The sequence below is a fragment of the Antechinus flavipes genome, chromosome 2, assembly GCF_016432865.1.
Source record: "Antechinus flavipes isolate AdamAnt ecotype Samford, QLD, Australia chromosome 2, AdamAnt_v2, whole genome shotgun sequence".
Classification (NCBI taxonomy): domain Eukaryota; kingdom Metazoa; phylum Chordata; class Mammalia; order Dasyuromorphia; family Dasyuridae; genus Antechinus; species Antechinus flavipes.
In genome coordinates this window covers 507,568,916-507,590,032 of record NC_067399.1, presented here as the reverse complement: position 1 = coordinate 507,590,032, position 21,117 = coordinate 507,568,916, and the positions used below count along the sequence as shown (strand labels likewise).

Sequence of the window (21,117 nt, the reverse complement as noted above, 5' to 3'; positions counted from 1 at the left end):
ACAAGTATCAGAGAACAATGAAAGATGGCACACCATCAAGTCAAGTGCCCAAGCATTTATTAAGGACTTTCTACATGTCCGACACTATTCTAAATACCAGGGATAAAGCAAAAGTCAGTCCCCACTCCCAAGGATTTCATGGCCAAAAGAGGGACACACTATGCAAACAACTATACACCAACAAGATACGTATAGGATAAACTGGAGAAAAACAACAGTGGGGAAGGACTAGCATTAAAAAGGGTTGTGCAAGGCTTCTCCCAGAAAGTGAGACTATGGCTGAGAGTTGAGGGAAGCCAGGAGGTGGCGCCAAGGAGGGCAGATGGGAGAGCCAGCCAAAATTCCGGGAGTTGGGAGAGAATATCTTGCGTGAGAAACAGCAAGGAGGACAGTGCCATTGACATATAGATTAGATGAAATGGATTAAGGTATAGGAAGGTTGGAAGGTAGGATAGGACCGGGTTAAGAAAGGCTTTAAAAGCCAAACAAAGGCTTTTGTATTTGATGCTGAAAGTCAGAGAGAGCTGCAGCAAAGCACTTCACTATGTAGCACAAGCTATAAATAAATACAATCCACATTCAGAGAAGGGAAAAAAAATTATGTTTGGTTAAGCTAATTGGAAAGGCCTCTGGAAAGATCCGGAGGTAGAAGAGAATGGCATTCTAGCAATAGCAACATTTTGAGCAAAGGAGGGAATATGGGATTTTATGTTGGAAGGAGGCAGTGATGGTCATCTTGTCAATCCACAAATTCTTTTTCTAATTTGTCATACTAAAATTGACAGACTATTTGCACAGTGAGACAAAAATTCATTGACAAACCCAAATGAACCAAAACTCTTAATAGAGGTTTTTTTTTTTTTTCTTTTTCAAAGGATCCATGTTCTCTTACCCTAACACTCTCTAAATGCACTTCAGGCTCTGACTCCAATGCCAGCTCTGACTTAATCCTAACCCTTCCTAGGATAACCTATGGACCATCAGTCTACACTGCTGCCTAACCAGGTCTAAAATATATAATCATAAATTGAAAACTAGTTGTTTGGAATATGTGATCATCCAGAAAAGGATCAGACTGACTTTAACCATTACTTAGCAACCTATCAAATATACAAATAAACATTCTTTCCAAGCCCCCTAAAATACTTCCAAGATATTAATTTATGTCAAAAATAACCAAAAAGATGATTTGAAACCACATATCTATTTATATATTAAGGCAGCCTTCCAAATTTCTGCTAGATGACACTTTAATGAATTTTGTTAGCAAGTTCTACTGTTGTATATCCTTAAAAATATTATTTTAATTATTTTATTATGTTAGATATATTGTTATATAATATATATCCTTTAAACTAGTTGAAGTCAGTGAAGTTTTAACTACATACACAAGACCAAACACAACTGTACATAAAAAAGGTAGGTGAACTCTCTCTTCTCCATCTCCATGAACATTTTAGAGGTGTTCTGTAAAGCCATTTACTTCAGAGGGTAATCTTTCAATAACTATTATATTCAAGTTCTACTATTCCATATTCGAAACTACTCAGTTGAATTTATTCAATTTCAGAAAACACTTGATTCCTAAAGAAGATATATCATCTATTTTTTCCCCATCTATAGACAAGAAAATGAAAATTTAAGATAGTTCTCACAGGATTTGTAATATAGAGAGATGTAGCTATGTTCTCTGAGCTTAAGTAAAACTTTGGGATTTTGGACAGAGTTCTGAGCGAATAAGCAGAAAGAAAAGGATGAATGGAAGAATGTTTCAGCAAGGAAGTTTTGTGTATTTATGTGTCTGTATCTGTGTGTCAGTATATCTGTGTATCTTTGTGTGTGAACATAGTGGAGCAGATGCAAGTTCACACAAATAAATGTATCCTCTCAAAGTTTTTGCACATATTATCAGAATCTTGTGCCAGTATGAGAGGCAGATCTGCAACTCACCAATGCTTCCTCACTCAACTATTTTTCTTTTTTAAGAAAATAAAGGTGGAATAAATACAACTGCTAGTGTTCTCTAAAGTGATTCATAGGGAAGAGTAATCATTCTGGATTTAGAACAATTATTATGGGATGTTAATTTTGAAGATAAATCTAGTAGAAAAAAAATTTTCAGTTTTCAGTAACTAGTTTAGTTGGTCTCCTTGTATCTACTTTCTACTTTCTTCAATCTATTCTCCACCAAAACCATCAAAATAATCTTTTTTGAGCACAGACCTAATCATACTATTCTCCAGCTTAACAATTTTCAGTAGCTCCTAATTATCTTTAGGATAAAATGTAAATTTTTCAGTTTGGGCAATGAAAACCCTTTACAATGGTTCCAGACTTACTGAACATTATTCCTCTTTTTGTATTCTGATTTCTATCCAAACTGATCCCTGGATATTTAAATTCAGTCAGACACTAACTGAGTGACCTTAAGTAAATCACTTGATTTCAAGTTTCATCAGTTGCAAAATGGGGATATGATACCTTTTAAGTGAGGATCAAATGAGATATTTGTAAAATGCTTAGCACAGTGCTGGGTACCTACCTAGCAAGTGCTTAATAAATGCTTATTTCCTTTTCCTGAATTTAGAATGCTATCTCCTAACACTGTGCCTTTCCTTATACAGCCTGCCTATTCCTTATACCTAGAAGTTACTTTTTTATCTTTGTCTCTTAGAAACCTCAGCTTCCCTGAAAGTACTGTTCAAGGACTACCTCCAGAGACCTATTGAAGACCTGAGCTTAAAAAGGCCAAGATCTCCCACTGCATCCAGGGCCATCTAATTTTGATCTATATCTGACCACTGGACCTGGATGGATCCAGAGGTTGGTGACCTTACACAGCCCTCCCTACTTAAATTCAATTCATTTTCATCTCATGGTCCTTTTTGAGAGGAAGGACAAACACCACCTCTTATGGAAAGCTTTTCAGGATCTCCTTTCTTGTTGGTGGATAGTCCATTCTCAAATGTTATTAGGTAAAAATATACATTTCTTCAGAGCAGTGGCTGATGTTTATTTCCTCTTTTTATTTCCAGCACTAAGCACAATATCTGGCACATTTTGGGGTCATATTTATAATTTCATCAGTATAGGCATTTAATAAATGCTTGTTGGATTGAACTGAATTGACCTGAAACAGTAACATAGCTTGAGAAAAATGAACAACAGACCTTAAAAGAGACCAATGATTTATCTGCATAAAGTACGTTCCCTGAGCTGTAAGACAGAGGCTGCATTTCAAACCAGGCTATCCATTTTCCAAGACTACTGTGAAAACGGGCCCATGATATGTCTCCCACACTGTTTACTTAGCTCAAGTCAGACATATGGGACTCTCCGACTTAGCTGATGAGGAGTTGATAGGTACATAAGTCAGTTCCAGCTGCTGGATTAAAGGCACAATAAATAATTCTAGCTGGCCTCTTCTCCCACAAGAAACTTCTTCTTAAAATTTAGTACTTGATCGATTGGTTCCCAAATCATTACCTTAACTTGGTGTCCTTGGTCAAATATGGTGCTACTTTTTGTTTGTTTGTTTTTTAAGCAGTTGTGTTACATTACTGGCTTATTTCATAGACACACACACACACACACACACACACACACACACACACACACACAAGCTCTCCAAAGAAAAAGGGAGATGTCTTGCAAATAAAAAAAAATTGTGATTTAAACTACAGAATGATTTTTCTGAAGACTAGGTAAGAGATTGCTGGACTGACTACTGCCATGTAGAGTAGATGTCAGAGGGCATACACAATAGTAATTTACTGAAAAATATTTGAGATGAAACCAGCAAGTCTTTATCTTAAAATCAGGATGAAATGAAAGAGCATGAATCTCATAGTCTAGGATTTGGAACAGGTTGGTGAACAAAACTCTGAACATGAATTCAGAATGGTTATGGAGAAAATAACTCCATATCTTTCACAGAAACCTTTATCTTGACACATTCTATCTTTGCCACAGGAAAGAATCAGTAGTCAGGAAAATAATAATAATAAAACTTTCTAGAGGTTTTCAGAATGCCTGCACTTTTTTAAAAAATATTTTTATAGTGTTGTCCTCATGGAAGAATAAATTTGGAATTCCAATAGCCTTGATTGCACCAAACTGAAGAGATAAAAGACACAAACCTAAGTGCCTCCAACTAAAGGGATAGAAAATGTGTGCTAGTCCAGTGGATTGAATCCCAGGTCTGGATCCGGGAAGAATTTTCTTGAATTCAAACACAATCTCAGATACTTACTACCTGTGTGACCTTGGGCAGCCTATTTCCGCATCTGGAAATGACTTACTCTAGCATCGTTGCCAAATGAGGTCACAAAGAATGAAACAAAATTTAAAAATGACTAAACAAGAATAGTAGAAAGGTCATATTGAAGGGAAAGTCCTGTCCCTTGCCACTGAAGAGTCACTGAACTTCTCAGGGATTTGCCTCAATGACCTCTATGATCTGCTAGCTCTAAATCTGTAAGTATTTTTGTGCCAACTCTCCTCCCTTCCCCTCAACTACAGGAACTCTGGATTATTCAGTTCACACTTTTATTTTGGGATTAGAGGATTCTATACTTCAAGGAGCTCATACTACTTTCTATGAGATCGTGCTCATGCTACTTTCTATGGGATCGTGCTTTTTGTCAGAAAGTCCATCACTCTTTCCAAACCATCTCAGACACTTTCCAAGGCATTCCTGTTTGTGGAAATAACCAAGGTATTTCTATTAAACATTTAACTATTTATTAAAGTAGGCCCCTAAAAGGCCTCTACTAAACAACATGTTAACTAATAGACTGTTAGAATAGTTCATTGCTATTTTTCATGAAAATCTTCTATCATATCCCTTTAAGCAAAATTCAGGGAAGTTAAAAACCCTACCTAAGGTGACATAGCTAGTGAGTTGCTAAACTCATTAGGGTCCTCTGACCCTAAAGCCAGTACTCAGTCTCCTGTATCAAGTTGTGTGGGCATCATTGTGTGATCTCTAGAGAACAACACAATAGAATTTCTCTCACTATCCATCCATCTTGCTTCTCATCACAGAGATCCCATTACCTAAACTTTTTTTTCTTATAGAATTAGGAAAGAATGAAAGCAAATTCTCCCCATATGTCTGACATAAATACAGTTCAGCATCTACCTACTCAGAGACTAAATGAGCTTCCTGGATGAGTATTTCAATTTTATTATTCTATGGTTTAGAACCCCCTCAATATCATGTTATATCATGTTTTATATATGCTGTTATATATCATGTTATGATTTCATGTTACATATCATGACATGTATTAAGTTACATTATGTATATTATGAAGACATAAATATTTTTTCCTACATCTTACTAAAGTTTTCTTCCAATGTCTTATCATGACATGGAGTTGATCCTACATTCTCTGCACTAGCAGAGTACAGTCCTGTCTGACTGAGGTAAAAAGGCTTCAAATGCACATCCAGGGTGAAGTTGCATGTGGATTGCCAAAAGGTTAGGCTTGCTTAGGATTGACATACAGTGCTTTAGAATGAGAAAACACAGGGCTATGAAACAAGAAACCTGTGTTCTAATCCTGATTCTACCATATCCCGCTATATTTTCTTAGGGGAGTCACTTTCCTGCCTATGGAACTCAGTTTCCTCCTGTGTAAAATATGGGATTTCTATTAGATGATCTCTAAGATTCCTTCTTGCTCAGAGATCCTAAGTTCACTAGAACAGTAGTCCATCAAAAGAGGTATTATTATGGTCTTCCTTCTTCCTTACGAGAGCATATTGAGATTATTAAGGCATAGATGATTTTGTAATCTTTATGGTGGAAGAAGCATCGACTTGGATAAAATGAGCCTTAAAGTATTGAACTATAAACATGCATACATATGTGTATATATACACATATATTTATATATACATGTATGTGTATATGCATATACACATATATAAATGTTTATATACATATATGTATGTAGGTATGATCTATAAGAAATATCACCATTTCTCATATTATGACACCATTTTTGGCATGAACCTGATAAATATGTTTATAAAACAGTTTTTGTATAACCTTGCAAATAAGTTTTGAACATTTATTAGCCCACAAATTTACTTTACCAGCATGCCTTGCTCCCAGGAGGTAGAGACACAGTGAAATAAATGAATTCTTTACTACTCACCCAGCATAAACTGTTACTCACAAGCCTGTGGTTATTTTCAAAACTAATATAGTACATGCCAGACACCAATTGCACATAAATCAGCTAACCCTTTTCATGCTGAAATTGCCTTGAAGCTGAGCTCCAGGACCTCGTAGCAGCAAACTGGGGAGGCCAGCCACCAAGAGTATTCATTATACAGTGAGATTGCTTTATATAAAAGCAGCAGCTTGGTACAATGGAAAGAATACTGGTTTTGAAGTGAAAAGATTAACAAGGCCAGATCCTGGCTCTGATGCTTATTAACTGTGTGATGTAGGGCAAGCTGTTTTAGACACCATATACCTTAGTTTTCTTATCTGTATAATAGGGATAACAACACAGAACTGTTGTGCAGAAAATACTTGTGAACCTTAAAGTATGACAGGATTAGGAGCTGTTTTTGTTATAATAAAAACTTATGTCTGTCAGAAAGACTGGGCTTTACATCTGCTCTCTATACTATATCAGGCTTTTGCCATCTGTATTCGTTACATTTCAGAGAATGTGATTTCACCCACAGTATAACAAACTCACGTTGCAATGAGCAAGGAAATGCTGCTACACTTGACTATCTTTGGCAATGAGCCCATGTGGTCTGTTAGGGAAAATGGACCAGCAGAAATAAAAAGAAAGAAAGAAAAGAAAAAAGAAAAAAAAAAAAACATGGCTTGATACAGGTATAATAGTTATCTAATAGTAGGGAATTTTTGCTATATGTTCAATACCCAGAATGGAGGTAGGGGGAGGAATGTACACACAATCCATCTAAAATTTATTTTCAATTATTAACATTTTCCCCATATATTTCTCAAGTCTAGATAATTGATAAAACAATAAATCTAGTTCTTATTTGTAGCACAAATTTCTGAGGTGTAAATTCTCACATTGAAAATTTAACAATCAACATAGTGGAGCTGGATCCAGCATAAGACTTTGATCACAATCACAGAATCATAGATGTAGAACAAGAAAGGACTTTGGAAGCCATTGAGTCTACCAACTTTATTCTACCTATAAGAAAATTGGGGCCCAGAGGTTAACAGACATGCCCAACAAATATTTAATGAAAGCAATGGGAAGGGGCATTGGACCTTTGGTTCTTTTTCATTACTTTTTAAAAAGTCTTATTCTTTGATAATTGTGGAAATATGTATGGAAGAATTGCACATGTTTAATATACATTGGATTACTTGCCATCGAGGGGAAGGAATAATGGGAAGGGAAGGAAAAAATTTGGATTGGTTTTGCAAGGGTAAATGCTGAAAATTATCTATCTATCTATGCATCTATCTATCTATGTTTTGAAATCAAAAGCTTTAATAAGAAAAAGAAAAAAAATAGTGCTCTTCTCTATCAAAAAAAAAAGTTTTATGTTTTTTTCCTATATCAAAGTCATTTTCTTCTATAGTCCCTCTACTCCTATGAGAATTTCCTTGCAATAAAGGTAAATGGCTTAGCAAAACCAATAAAGCAATTATTATTTGGAAGTCTATATAACATTCACTACTCATAGTCCCCTTCCCATTTTATGTAAGGAGAGAGATGCTTTTCTTTATCCCATTCCCAGAGCTAAGATTGGTCATTATAGTTATATTGTTTTATTCTTCATGGAATATTAAACAAAACCTTTGGTCAGGGATGTCTCCTTCCTTCAGGTAACTAGGATGTAAGAAATGTCTTCTGAGAAGATTCTAGGCTCTAGAATTTGTTCTCATGAGAAAATATTTTTATGTCTAATTCTAGTCAATGCCAGATAGAGGATGAGATAGGTGATATAGGGATCACATAGTGCCATTCTCAGTGATTTCATGGACTTCAGAAACATAATTATTTCAACCAAAATACATTAAATATACCAGGAATGGTAGCTATTGCTATCCAAAATCTATCATAGGGATCACATCACAACAGTTCACCAAATCTCAGCTGGATCTAATGATAAATAAGCTTAATTCTTTTTAATGGAAAACTTAAAACACTTAATGTGCTATAGAGTTACAAAAGCACTGTGTTCACATTTTCAAACAAAAAAAAATCCATTCTAATTCTATCATTCTGGGGAAAAAGACTTAATTGACTGTTACTTCAGACTTCTGGTAACTGGTGTGTGTCAGAATTCTATTTCAACTGGATTTTTTTGAGGGAGGGTATGTATGGGACTAGAGGGAGCAGGGGCAGCATCTCTGGGAGTCTAATCAATTCCCAAATGGCTTGTATCATTTTATAGATGCATGATTCATCTATGCCAACTAAATTAAGACTATTAAAACTAGGGATTCTTATTAATTAACTCCTTAGTTAATTATTAATTAAGAGTAGTTACAGCTGCCAAAGGCTAGTTCCCCATGAGCTCTGATATTAGAAGATTTTTTTTTTCCTCTTTAGTCCATCTCCAGCATCATGGTTTGGCTAGTACAGGTCTTACACAAATCAGGCCAAACTGACAAATTGTCGGTGTGTTGTTAAATTCTGGCATCTTTGCAAATGCCATCCATACTTTGTGAATACCCAGAGCTCTAATGATTTCAGATTCTGTTAACTGCTTTGTCAATATTCATAGATGGGAAGTCTATTAGACTTGTTTGTCCATGAAAATGCACTAGTGATCTGCACTAGTGCTGAAAGAATCAATTTCAGGCAATATTACAGTGAAAGAATCATCTGGTACCAAACTGGATTCAGCAGGCAAGATATGTGGGAATCAGATTTCCTCAACTTTAATCTTTTGTTGGCCATAGGATTAAGATTAAGGAATCCAGCTCAGAAGGGATGATATTCAGCCCAATATCAGCTTCCTGATAAGATGCGATGATAAGGAAGAAAGAAGTAAAACAACAGTACTAGAAGAAAGGCTATATATTGAAGTTGTAAGGTCAATTATGGATCCTAATTGTTAAGAATGAAGTATACAAAGAAAGGGGCACTAGCTGGCACAACCGATAGGGTACAGAGGCTGGAATCAGGAAAATTCATCTTCCTGAGTTGAAATCAGGCCTCACTCAGTAGCTATGTGACCCAGGCAATCAACTTAATCCTCTGTGCCTCAGTTTCTTCATCTGTAAAATAAACTGGAAAAGGAAAAAGTAAACCATTCTAATATTTTGCCAAGAAAACCTCAAATAGAGTCATAAAGAAAAGAACACAACTGGAAAAACTGGAAACCATTGAAAGGCTCAGGATTTTAATTTTAGGGTACTATTTCCCATCTCTAGGGTGGGAGGTTCATTTCAGGGTCCTACTATTATATTCTTACCCTGAAGATACATAAATGATGAGTTCAATCTCTCTTGGACCAATCCCCAAGTCTTTATTCCTACTGCTACTATTCTGAAACAAGTCCAGAGACTACCCATGAGGACTATTGAAATTGTTTAATGACGGGTTTTCATGTCTCCGCTTTGTCCATTCTACAATCCATCCTTCACTCCATTTTGCCAAAAAAAAACCCTTTAATTTTTGTTTTTCAAATTCAGAGATATGGTCATGGCACTTCTCTGCTCAAAAAATCTTCAGTGGTTCCCCACTACTTAGTAGGCAAAGTTCAAACTCTTTTGCCAGGCATTCAAGTCTATTCACTATTGGACCCCCTCACACATACATTTCTAGTCTTTTTTTATGTAACTCCCCTTTATACACCCTATAGGTCCAGGAATGCTCTTACTACCTCTTTGTTGTATGCACATTCCTGTGCTCTTCTGTTTTCATGCATCTGAGTACCCTGTGCTTGATAAGTCCTTCCTATCTCTCTTCACCTGCTGAATTCCTAGTCATTCTTTAAAGCTCAATTTATATGCCATCTCAACCTTTCCCTGACAACACTGGTGTCAATATTAATCTTCTCTTTAGTCCTCCAATAACATTTTGTTTTATACTTCCCTAAAGCATTTATCAGATATTACTAGCTATGCTCATATATATGTATTTTTTTTCCTTCTACCAAACTATAATATAAATTCCATGAGGGTGGGGGATCATGTCCTCTATAAACTCTCTATATCTCCTAGAACTTATACTTTACAATTCTCTGCATACAATAGACACTTAAGAAATGTTTGGTCAATGAATGGTACATAGGCATAAGGGAGCCTAACAAGATGACAGAGCATTTGCATGCTAAAAAAAAATGTGTTTGTTGAATTGTGAAATTCTCAAATCTAGAGCATATATTCTCCCAGGTCTTTAAGTATCATCATACTTAACTCATCAACCAACCAACATCCACAAAAATCCCTTCTAAATGCAAAATCCTGAGGGTGGCAGAGCAGTATAAGGCACAGCTTTTGCCCTCAAGGGCCAACATAATTTATTCTGGGAGATGGGCCATAAACATACAAAAATAAAATTCTTCCACAAAAGCCATCAGTAAGTGGTGTATGTGTGAGTTTTAACTCATGCATAAAATGAAGAAATCAGTCTTGACCATCTTTCAGAGCTCTTCTACTTCTAAAGCTTCCTATGATGTGTCCAAACTCTAAAACTTAGTGATGGATGAGCAATAATTCACTAAGGAGAAGAGGCTTGAATTGTTTACCAACTTCACTATTCAAACTAATATAGACTTGCTTATCTAAGAAGGATGGAATACACCCAGCAATATATTCCCTGACCTATGTTTTCATTAATTCCTGGACTGAGTAGACTACCATAAGGCTAGGATGCTTTTTTTGCTAAATGAATGACCTCAATCAAGAATATTCCAACAACATACCTGGATACAGGTATGCATATTTACAGCTTCACAAAAAGTCTCAGCAAGACATCTAGGGTAGGTCTTGTGTTGTGTTCCTATTTCCCACCTCACTTCCCTGCATATTGTCAGACTCCACCCCCAAAAGCAGAAACCAGGTTATTGCTGGCAGAATTAAACATTCCAATCAACAACAGATGCAATTCTATTGCAAACATACCTTTACAAGAAGCATAACACACCAGAAAGGCACGGGTTCTGAGGTTAGATAATTTCAGTCCGAATCCTATCTCTGATGTTTAATATTTGTATGATTTGGGGGTAAGTCACCTGAGTTGGATTGAATGGCCTTTGAAGTCCCTTTCAACTCTAGATTTATAATCAAATGATAAACATTCTCAAGACCTTAATGATCAGAATAAGGGAATATTTCTATCATTCCAACAGCGAAGGAAAAGTTGGCTCCCTATGCTCAGTAAGAAAGGGTCTCTATCAATTCCTTAGCATCTCTTGTGGGGCACAAAATTAGTTCAAAGACATAGGCCCCAACTTATCTTCCTTTACTAAAATGAAATGTGTTCTGTCATATAAGTTTGGTTTTCCAGGAACATAAGGGAATCCTAACAGGTCTGTAATGCTCGACAGAAACTACACCCAGATTCTGTGGTTCCTTTGGTGTGGATGTTTGTTTGTTTGCCTGAATGCTGGGAATAACAGAGTACAAAGCCAAGAGACATGTGGGCAGATTTGGAGAGACTGTTTGATAAAGATGGTCTTTCATGCCTGGATAGACTCGCCTTCCACGGCCTCTGACGTGGCACTATGTGCCACGCAGGACCATGCTTTCACACCAAATGTCCAAGACCACGTTATTACCCAGACTTCAGCACTTCCAGATTGGAAACTGGTACTCAGAGAAGAAAAATGAAGAGAAATGTAAGATTTCATGGCTCATAGCTTTGGAGCTGGAAGAGAATCTCAGAGACCATCTTGTTCAATTTCCTTATTTTCTAGGTAAGGAAAGTAAAACATGATGTTAGGCGACTTATTCAAAGTCAGACAGTAAATACTAAGACTGGGAGAGGAACCCAGTTCTATCTACTCTAGTGTCAGCTTGCTTTCCACTGCTTGTTCCACATGGATCTGTCTTGCTCTCAGAGCTTAGGGAGCCATATAACAATTTTCCTGAAAAAAAAAAAGCTCCTTCCCTTCTTCTCATCTATCCAAACAACCTAACAAGAATATAACCCATACTTAACTTTTCCATAAAACTTTCCCTAACAAATCTGGCATCCACATTAATTCCTCCTTCTTCTAAATTCCTGCAGCATTTATTGTCTAGACAAAATAATTTGGCTCTTCATTAGCTATGGTTTCCTTGTAGTCTTGTTGAAGGTAAGAACTACATATTATGCCTTGCCCCTCTTGAATGTTCGACAACATCCAAATATTTATACCAATTATATATATATTTTTCTATTCCTGAATATGTGCTTCTCATCTAGACTATAGATCCCCGAGAGCAGGCTTTGTATTGTCATCATCTTTTTTTCTGCTCCACAATGTCTACCACATAATCTCACATAAAGGAATATTTAACATTCTTGTAGCCTGATTTAAAAAAAAAAAAAACCCTCAAAACCTAATTCACAGCTTCTAATAAATGCAAAGGTCTTCAGTGTGATCTCAAACAAAAATGATTTAATACCACCCAAAGCCTTACCTTGGGGGCAGATTCCTTCTAATAGAGACAGGCTGGTCCTCAAAGTCTAGGCCTTTAAGCATCAAAAGTACACGAGACTCCCTGTGATTTGTTAATCTGATCACACTCATTCCATGAGAAGCAGGAGGAGAATAAAATCACCATAATGCAGTATTTCCTAGCCCCACTAGATGTCACACCGCAATTGTGGCTACTGCTAGTGCCTACAGGAACATGCTATGGAAAAATGAACCATGGAGATGGTGTGGTAGGAGGGAGAGCTAGGGAATGTCATAACAAGATAACCTAGTTTCCTTTTTCCCCTACTGTAGGAAAAAGTCGGTTTAGAAATTCATCTCTTATTCTCAAAGTATTTACATGAAAAAAAAAAGTACTGATTTGTCCTGGGGCTCAGGAAATGAGTGTTTTTAATAACCAGAGAGAGATGAAGTGAGTTATTGGGGCCAATGATAAATTCCCCAAAGGAAGAAGGGGGAATTAAATGCAAGAAAGTAGGACAGTCGATGTGTGATTTCCAACCCAACACTGATCCTGTAGGTATTAACTAGGGCGGTGTCATGCAACAATTCTAGTTGCACCAGTTAGCGCTAATTCAAACTCAGTAAAATAGGGCTGTGTATAGTATTTCCCAACAAAACCAACCCATTCCCAAAACTTGAGAGAAGCAATCCTAGATTCAAGGTTGGGGAATTACTTGGATGAACCTCCTCTTCCAAGAAGCCTTCCTGATTCCTCCAGCTGCAAGTGATCTTCATTTCATGAGATGGCCCATTTCCCCAGCTAGACTAGGAGCTTCATTAAGATTAGGAAAAACATCTTATTTATCTTTGTATATTTCCCAGAGTTCAGAACAATGTCCTTAAAAATGTTTATTAAATGAATGAATGAGCTCAAAAAAAACCAAAGTTAACCCAAACTTACCCTTTCTCCAGGATCACCCACTTGACCTGTTGGGCCAGCAGTCCCCGGAGGTCCTGGAAGACCCTGAAAAACAATATGAAAAAAGCACAGTATTATCCAATTGTAAGCTAGAAATTTTATATTACCTTCTTTCCCATTCTTTCAATAGCAGGCAACAATGAGGGAAGAAATTTAAAGATTTATTTTTTCCCCCAGTAAGGCCAGAATAGTACAACATAGGGAATCATCCTTATGAAGTTTTCCTTTTCTCGTCTTCCTCAAGAAATAGAAATCCAAGGTTAGTGAAGTTCATTATTTCTTTCCTTTGATCCATCCCACTCTACAAGCAGCAGAACAGATATAGTTTTCTACTTACAGCAGGGCCTTCTGGACCAGGGGGGCCTTCGATAAGCATTCCCTAAAAAAGAAATGGATAAGAATTAAGAAGACACAAGACATATACATCACCCTTCCCATCCACACCCCACTTCCATCTCCAACAGGGAATATCCAGGGGGAGAGTCTGAATGTTCTGAGGCAAATGGGAATGGATGCCAGTGGCTCAGGGTGCTCCCGGAGGCTGAAGGACAGGGCTTTCTGGCTTTCTGTCTCCCCAATCCAACCGCACGCTTAGCCGTCTCTAGTGGTTTCCATTGTCTCCCCTTCTGAGTTCTATGCAATGATTAGCCACATGTGTCTCTGTAATTAAGGGGCTGCGGTAGGTGGGGGATAATATAATGTTACTCTATGGTTTTTATGCACATATTAATCCATTTATATAACATGAATCTGCAGAATACTAATCATTCCACTAGCAAGCTTCCTTTCAGAGTGGGGGGGAAAGGAGAAACAAAAATACAAAGAGAGAAATGAGGTCTTTCCATAGAGTCAGAGGAATCCACATCTGTCTTTATACAAGATCCCCAAGTCTCATTCCAAGCCCTTGGTTCCCACCCTCCCCAGGCTCTCTTCATAGTCCAGTTGTTTCCCCTTCAGGATGAAAATCAGTCCATGAACTCGAGCACAGGCCTGGAGAGAAGGAAGCCTGAGGGATCAGGTTACACTTTACCCTAGGACAAGGGGCTCTTCGGAGGTCAGAGTTGATGGGAAGGCCATTTCTTGGTGGCTCAGGGCCAAAAATACAAAGAAGAAAGGGAAAAAAGGAGTATAAAGTTGGTGTCAGTCACTGTGAGTGACTGTCTCCCTGTCTAGAGGATGGAGAGGAGAAATAAGTTAGATTCTTGTTTATGGGGCGCGATTTGTCAGAGCAGGAAGGGGTCTTAGAGAACAGACCATTAGCACAAAGAATTTCAAAGCTAGAAAAGACCCAAGAACATCACATGTTGTAACACAGAATGGCAGCTCTAGAAGGAACTTTAAATCCCAGCTTGTTAGCCTGTAGAATGTCAGTGCTAGAAGGAACCTTAGAACACTGAATGTGAGGCCTGGAAGAGATCTCAGAAATTGGCTAATTCCCTCATTTGACAAATAGAAAAACTGAGTCTCAAAGAAAGTGGTTTAATCAAGGCGTCCCTTTCATTAATCATCTAATTTTCTCCTAAGGAGTTTAGGATTCATAGATTTATAGATAGATAGTTTGAGGCCCTGACAACTAAGGAATAGATGAATAAATTAGGATATATCAAGATAATGGAATATTATAATGCCATAAGATGACAAGGATGAACAATATAAAGGAATATAGAAAGATATATAAAATGCTATCAAGCAAAGAAATCAAATAGAACATCATGAACACTATGTTAAAGAAAAAAACAGACAAGAAAAATGGCCACATTTAGAAGTATATGGCCAAAAAATAAATAAACTAACATAAAACACTGATTCTTATTACTTTTCCTTTCTTCCTTTTTAAGATCAAAATGCAAATAGCTTAAATTTCTTTGAAGAATGTGACTCCATATGTAATTTGTTGACTTTTTAATACTTATTGAGCATTATTAAGATTGTTTAAATAAATAAAAAATAAAGGATTCCAAATATCTTTGGAAGGGATAAAAATCATATCTGAGCAACTGAGGTAATGATCCCTGTTTAGGAGGCTTTCTAGAAGCCTAGTTAGCCACCTCAATCAGGCTTCCCAGATTTCTTTCTAGCAGCAACAGTGCAATGGAATATGGACTTTGTTTACACAGATGTACACACAGAGGAATATTTGTAAGTATTATGTACATAGTATAAATTCATCCAGGCACTTTCATAAATCCCAGCTTCCTTCTTTCCAACAAGAAGCAATCTACTATTTAGGACAAAGGCAGATGAAAAGACTCAGAGACCGAGTAGAGATTACAAGGATAACTAACCACTAGCTACTGAAATAGTCCAGGAAAAATGCCACTTTCTTGGTACAGCAATTGACATGATGAAAAAAACAAAGAGTTTTAATTTGTTGGAATCTTATAAGAACTTTGATTTGGGACCTTTTTTTTTTGAAGTTCTTGTGTGGAAAGAAATTAGAAATACTTACTAAGTTTCTTCACATAGGAGAGAGGTCTATTAATTAATTATTAGGCTAGAGACCAATATTGACCTAATGTCTTACAATGACATTTCTTTTCCTGACTTGATGCTTTTTTTATTTCCCTAAGGAGGCTTTCTTCATTTAGGTTCTTAACATAACAAATGGTATTTTGAAAATACATGATCCTACATAGCCAAGCTCAATAAATACAACCATTGAGATGGGCTAACTGCTCTTAATGTAGTAGTTAAATAAACATTTAAAAGAGATCAGAAAAGTCAGCTTCACTCTGTTTGCTAGGAAACAATGTCTAAAAAACTGTAAAAACCTCAGTGAAATAATAGCAGAGAGTAAGATTTCAAGAGGATCTGGTAGCTTTTCCTACATATAAAAATAAAATTCTGGAGGTGACAGTGTGGAAATGTTTGCTATTATAGGGAGACAGAGATCGAAATCCTTATGTTTTTGAAAATACAAAATAATTAGGAAACATCCCATTTCTGGAGGACTTTTCTTGGGAAGCACAATGCCCCTAGACTTTAGTCTGCTACTCATGAATTTGACTCTGCTCAGCAAAGCAGTGCGTCCTTATAAGGAGCCTCCAAACCTTCCAGAAAGCCCTGTCAGGTATCACATCTATATGGGAAACATTAAAAAAAATTCTGTACAAATGGAAGGCTTTCTCTGGCTTTGACATCCAATAAATAGCCATGTAATTCAAAATAGAGTAAGCCCTTGAGAGGAAAATCTAAGGTTAGAGGTTTGTATTTGTGTTTGTGGGGGAAGTGAAGGGAATAGTTAGGAAGATTAGGTAAAGATGAGAGGGGGTAGGGAGAAGGAAGAAGAAGAAGGGGAAGCCCTAATCAGCTAATTCATGATACAAGCATTCTTGGCATCTCTCAGGATTCAACCATCTGTTTATATGGAGCAGAGACTTCAGGGACATCTGGAGAAACTTCAGGTCGATAAATTCCAACTGTTTACATTATCTCCTCCAATGGGACTGACCAAGGGGGGGAGGCAATGGACAATGCAAATAGAGTGGGGGTGGGGAAGGAGGAGCCACATTTCAAGAAGTCATTGCTGAGGCTGGGGGCTAGAGGGGAGGGGAAGCCCTGCCTTAAGTGAATCCAGATGGCCATTAAAAAAAATAATGCATTAAAAAAATGCATTTCTGGGCATATTTTTTTTGCTTCTACTTTTGTAGCTCTATCTTCCAATCTACTCTTGTCTGACACTTTTTCTAGTTTTACTCCCAAAGGAGTAAAACCTACCAGAGTTCATAGCGTCTCCACTATATTTCCTATCCCCAGAAGCTTTACTGAATTTCTCAAAACAGAGTGCTGGAGATTTTTATGGATAATTCAAATGAAATTAATCTGGGTGCTTTTCCTAAGAAATCAGACTAATGTAGACTTGCCCATATAATGTCATTAAATCAATAATCCTTGGTTGAACCTAGTCCCATGACTCAGGTTCAGAGATGATCCCCAACACCTTACTAATTACATTATATATCCCAATCCAGTTTGACCACTCATGACCATTCATGAGGGCACCAAGGAATCAACCAAAAGTCAAGGGCAAATTCTCTCAAAGCTAATCTATCATGTTGCAGACTGGGAAGAGATTGCAGAAAACCTAAGCTTTCTAATGAGCAACAAGCACAATCCAGAAGAGGGAGAAGCAACATTTGGTCTTGTTTCCTTTCTGGCAGTAGATGCCAATATTTGAAACTAACTCCATCAGCCAAATTCTTTTGGGATGATTCTGCTAGAGCTGATTACAGTTCCCCAACCCCTACCCCAGGCCCATCCCTTGAGTTTGCTTTGTAATTTTTCAAATTGGACAGCATAGGGCAATTTGCCTTTTACTATTTTCCTTTAGCTTCTTTGTATACCCCTGCTCCAAATAGACCTGGCTACTTTCCATGAATCTGCAAAGTTGTCACTAGAGCGGGGGAAAGGGGATACCCTAATAGAAACCAAGGATGGGTTTGTCTAGCAGTCCATAGTCTGGGGGATCATGAAAAGGCCCAGCCCTCAGGGAAATATGCCTGTCAGGAACATATAGCACCAGAAGGCTCTTTTTATTTCATGGCTATTTCATGGAGTTTGCTTCCATCAAATAAGGGCTATAGTTTTTTGGTGAGCATCAAGCATAATATTAGGCCATTGGTTGCTAAAACTAATTTGAGGCAGAATTTCTTAACCTGCGATCTGTGAAATTTAATACAGAGCATTCCAAAGTTCTTACTACAACTTTAAATTTAGCTTAAAACTATAACTAGTTTATTTGAAAATACCCAGTATTTTATTTTATGTGTTGAAAAACATTAATCTGGGAAGTGATCTATAGGTTTGACCAACTGCCAAAGATATCTAGGATCCACAACAATGTTAAGAATCTTTATGTTAAGGACTTCAAATAGAAAGAAAATAGACTAACTATTGCAAGAAACCTGAAGGTAAACGGAGAATGGAAAAACCCAAAGGTTAAGAAAACGTTTTTGTGCCTTATACTGTGGTTTTATACCAAGATTGAAATTCTTATTTCTGGTAAATTACTAGTAAGATTAGGACTTCTCATTAAGTCTCCCAGGTCCCGTCTCTGGAGGCACTAGGGTAGTGAGCCTGGAGTCCAAAAGTTCTTAATTCAAATTAGGCCTCAGACACTGAGTAACCGTGTGACCTAGACAAGTCTCTTAACACTAATCTTCCTGTTTCCTCAGCTGTAATATCGGGAATAAAAGCATCTACCTCATAAGGTTGTTGTGAGGATCAAATGAGAGAAATCAGAAAAAGTGCTTAGCACAGTGCCTGGTACATAATATCATAAATGCTTATTTCCTTTCTTCTTTCATTCTTTCCTTCCTTTTCCTCTTTTTTCTCCTTTCCTTCCCTTCTTCTCTTCCTTCCTGCTTTCTTCTCTTCTTTCTTATTTCCTTCCTTTCTTACCTTTCTTTGCTTCCTTCTTTTTTTCACTCCCTTGCTCCCATTGTTACACAAGCTAAGTTCTACACAGAGACTAGGAAGAGTGTAGCTCACTTTGTGTTAGGGATGGTCATAGAAGCCAGTAACAAACCCAGGCAAAGAAGGGGCATAAATTGATTTGTAAAGAATTTGTAAAGCAACAGAAGAAATCAGTTGGTCCTAAATTTGGAGCTAGAAGGGACTTTGAAGATTACCTAGTTCAATTTAGAGGAAAGTGAATTTCAAGCAGGTGACTTATCCAAGATCATATAGATATTAAGAGGCAGAGATAATATTCAAAACCAGATCTTTGGCTTCAAATTTAGAATTTTTTCTATGTTGGTATATGGCAGCAGAAAGTTTCCCATCCTACCCAAAGTTTGGAAAAATTTTGAATATACAAATATACTTTGATATACCTTCTGACATTGTCTCTACCATACTACAATTCAAATCTAGTCCCAAACTGTGGCTGGTCTCCTTTGCAGTGGAAGTCATCCATCATCCTCTGTTGAATCTTAGCTTAAGTGAAACGTGGCAGGATGAATGGATTCTGGAATTCTGGCCCCATTTCAACTCTCCAGCTCCCTAGCCCCAAGCAGATTTAACCCGTGGCTGGAGCTTCCACTGTTAAAGCTCCAAGAAGGCACGCCCAGTGTCCTGAGTTACTTGGCAGCATTCCCCTAGCTCCTTACTCTACACGGGGCCTGACAACGAGTGCCAAGGAATGCTGAAGATTTTAGGAGGTCTGTAGACTTCATCCCAGACCCTTTTGCCCAACTACTCTGTCCTCTCTACAGTCACAAACAGCTGGCCCACTGATACTTAAAAGCAGGTTCTAGAATTATGCTTTAAAGTCCAATTTTAACAACTTCATTATGAACTCATGGAGAAAAGGAACAATGTGTTATATGTCTTTGATCATCCCCAATAGCGTTTAGAGTGTCACTTATCAAATAGTAGTTTCAGTAATCAATTCAACTCAATGAAGACTCAGAAAAATACCCACTACATGAAGAAACACTGGGTTACATGCTGTGGATTCAAAGATAGATACCACATAATATCTGCCCTCAATACTATCTAATGTAAAGAAAGTCAAGGACAGAGATAACTACGATTCAAGAGGAAGATGTTGAAGAGCAAAGGAAAGGTCCTGCCCAAGTGCTATGAGAAATTCCAGGAGAGATAAATCATGTTCATCCATGGAGGACAAGTTCAGCTTCCTGGAAGTGACAGCACCTGATTTGAGCCTTGAAAGAATAGAGGGACTTCACCAGATGGATATGAAGAGATGAGAAACCTGAGGAGTCCCTTCTAGGAATGGAAAATCATATGCCCATGGGGATAGAAATAAGAGGAGCCAAAATGAGAATAGAGGCTAGATAGTAGTTTAGGTTCTGAGACACAGAAAACGTTCCAGGCAACATAAATAGGTAGATCAGATAAGTTGAAGGAAGCCAGAAAGAGATTCTAAATAAATTCTGTTGATTGACTATTCTGATTCTCAGGAACTCCTCTATATGTTCTCCTTCTGGCGGTATTTCTGATATATTCATATTTCTTACATGACATTGTGTATACTTTTCCCTGTTCTGAATAAATTATTTACTTAAGAGATTCCTCATGTATTGTCTTATCAAAATGCATTCTCATTCGTTCTAATGAGGGGGTTAGGTATAATGTTTCAACAGGTTTGCATGTTTATAACAATGAAGAGCTCTCAAAAAGAACCATCAGCCCCTCTGATGACATCATCTTCCAATGAGGAAGGTTACCTGGAGAGACCACATGGGGCATGAACCTTCTCAGGTTGTTTTAAGAATGAGGATGGAGGACATGCTTACCGGCTCAATGATTGCAGGCTCTCCTTTTTGTCCTTTCTCACCTCGAGGTCCTCCAATCTAGAATATGGAAAAGGCATACACACAGAAACACATACAGATGAAATAAAATGCTGTCTATAAAGCTCTTTTATATGGCTGTACAATGGGGTCTGTTTTACAAGGCAAATAAAAGGAAATGCTTAACAGTAGAGGTCTATGTTTGTGACTCAGAAAGCTCAATATTTAATGTGATATACTTGAGAATATATGTTATAATAAATATATATGTGTGTACATATCTATTTTATTATATATAATTACATAGACTTTATATAAAAT

At 37.2% G+C, this 21,117-nt stretch overlaps 1 protein-coding gene across 2 annotated transcripts in view; it reads right to left on the bottom strand.

Annotated features, from left to right (window-relative positions):
* COL5A1 (collagen type V alpha 1 chain) overlaps positions 1 to 21,117 on the bottom strand; it is a 292,321-nt gene that overhangs the window by 124,750 nt on the left and 146,454 nt on the right. For both annotated transcript variants that reach the window (XM_051980301.1, XM_051980302.1), the window contains exons 9-11: positions 20,800 to 20,856; positions 13,875 to 13,916; positions 13,520 to 13,582 (exon numbers count right to left, since the gene is read on the bottom strand). In XM_051980301.1, coding sequence (XP_051836261.1) covers positions 13,520 to 13,582; positions 13,875 to 13,916; positions 20,800 to 20,856 — 162 coding nt within the window. The remainder of the gene's footprint in view (positions 1 to 13,519; positions 13,583 to 13,874; positions 13,917 to 20,799; positions 20,857 to 21,117) is intronic.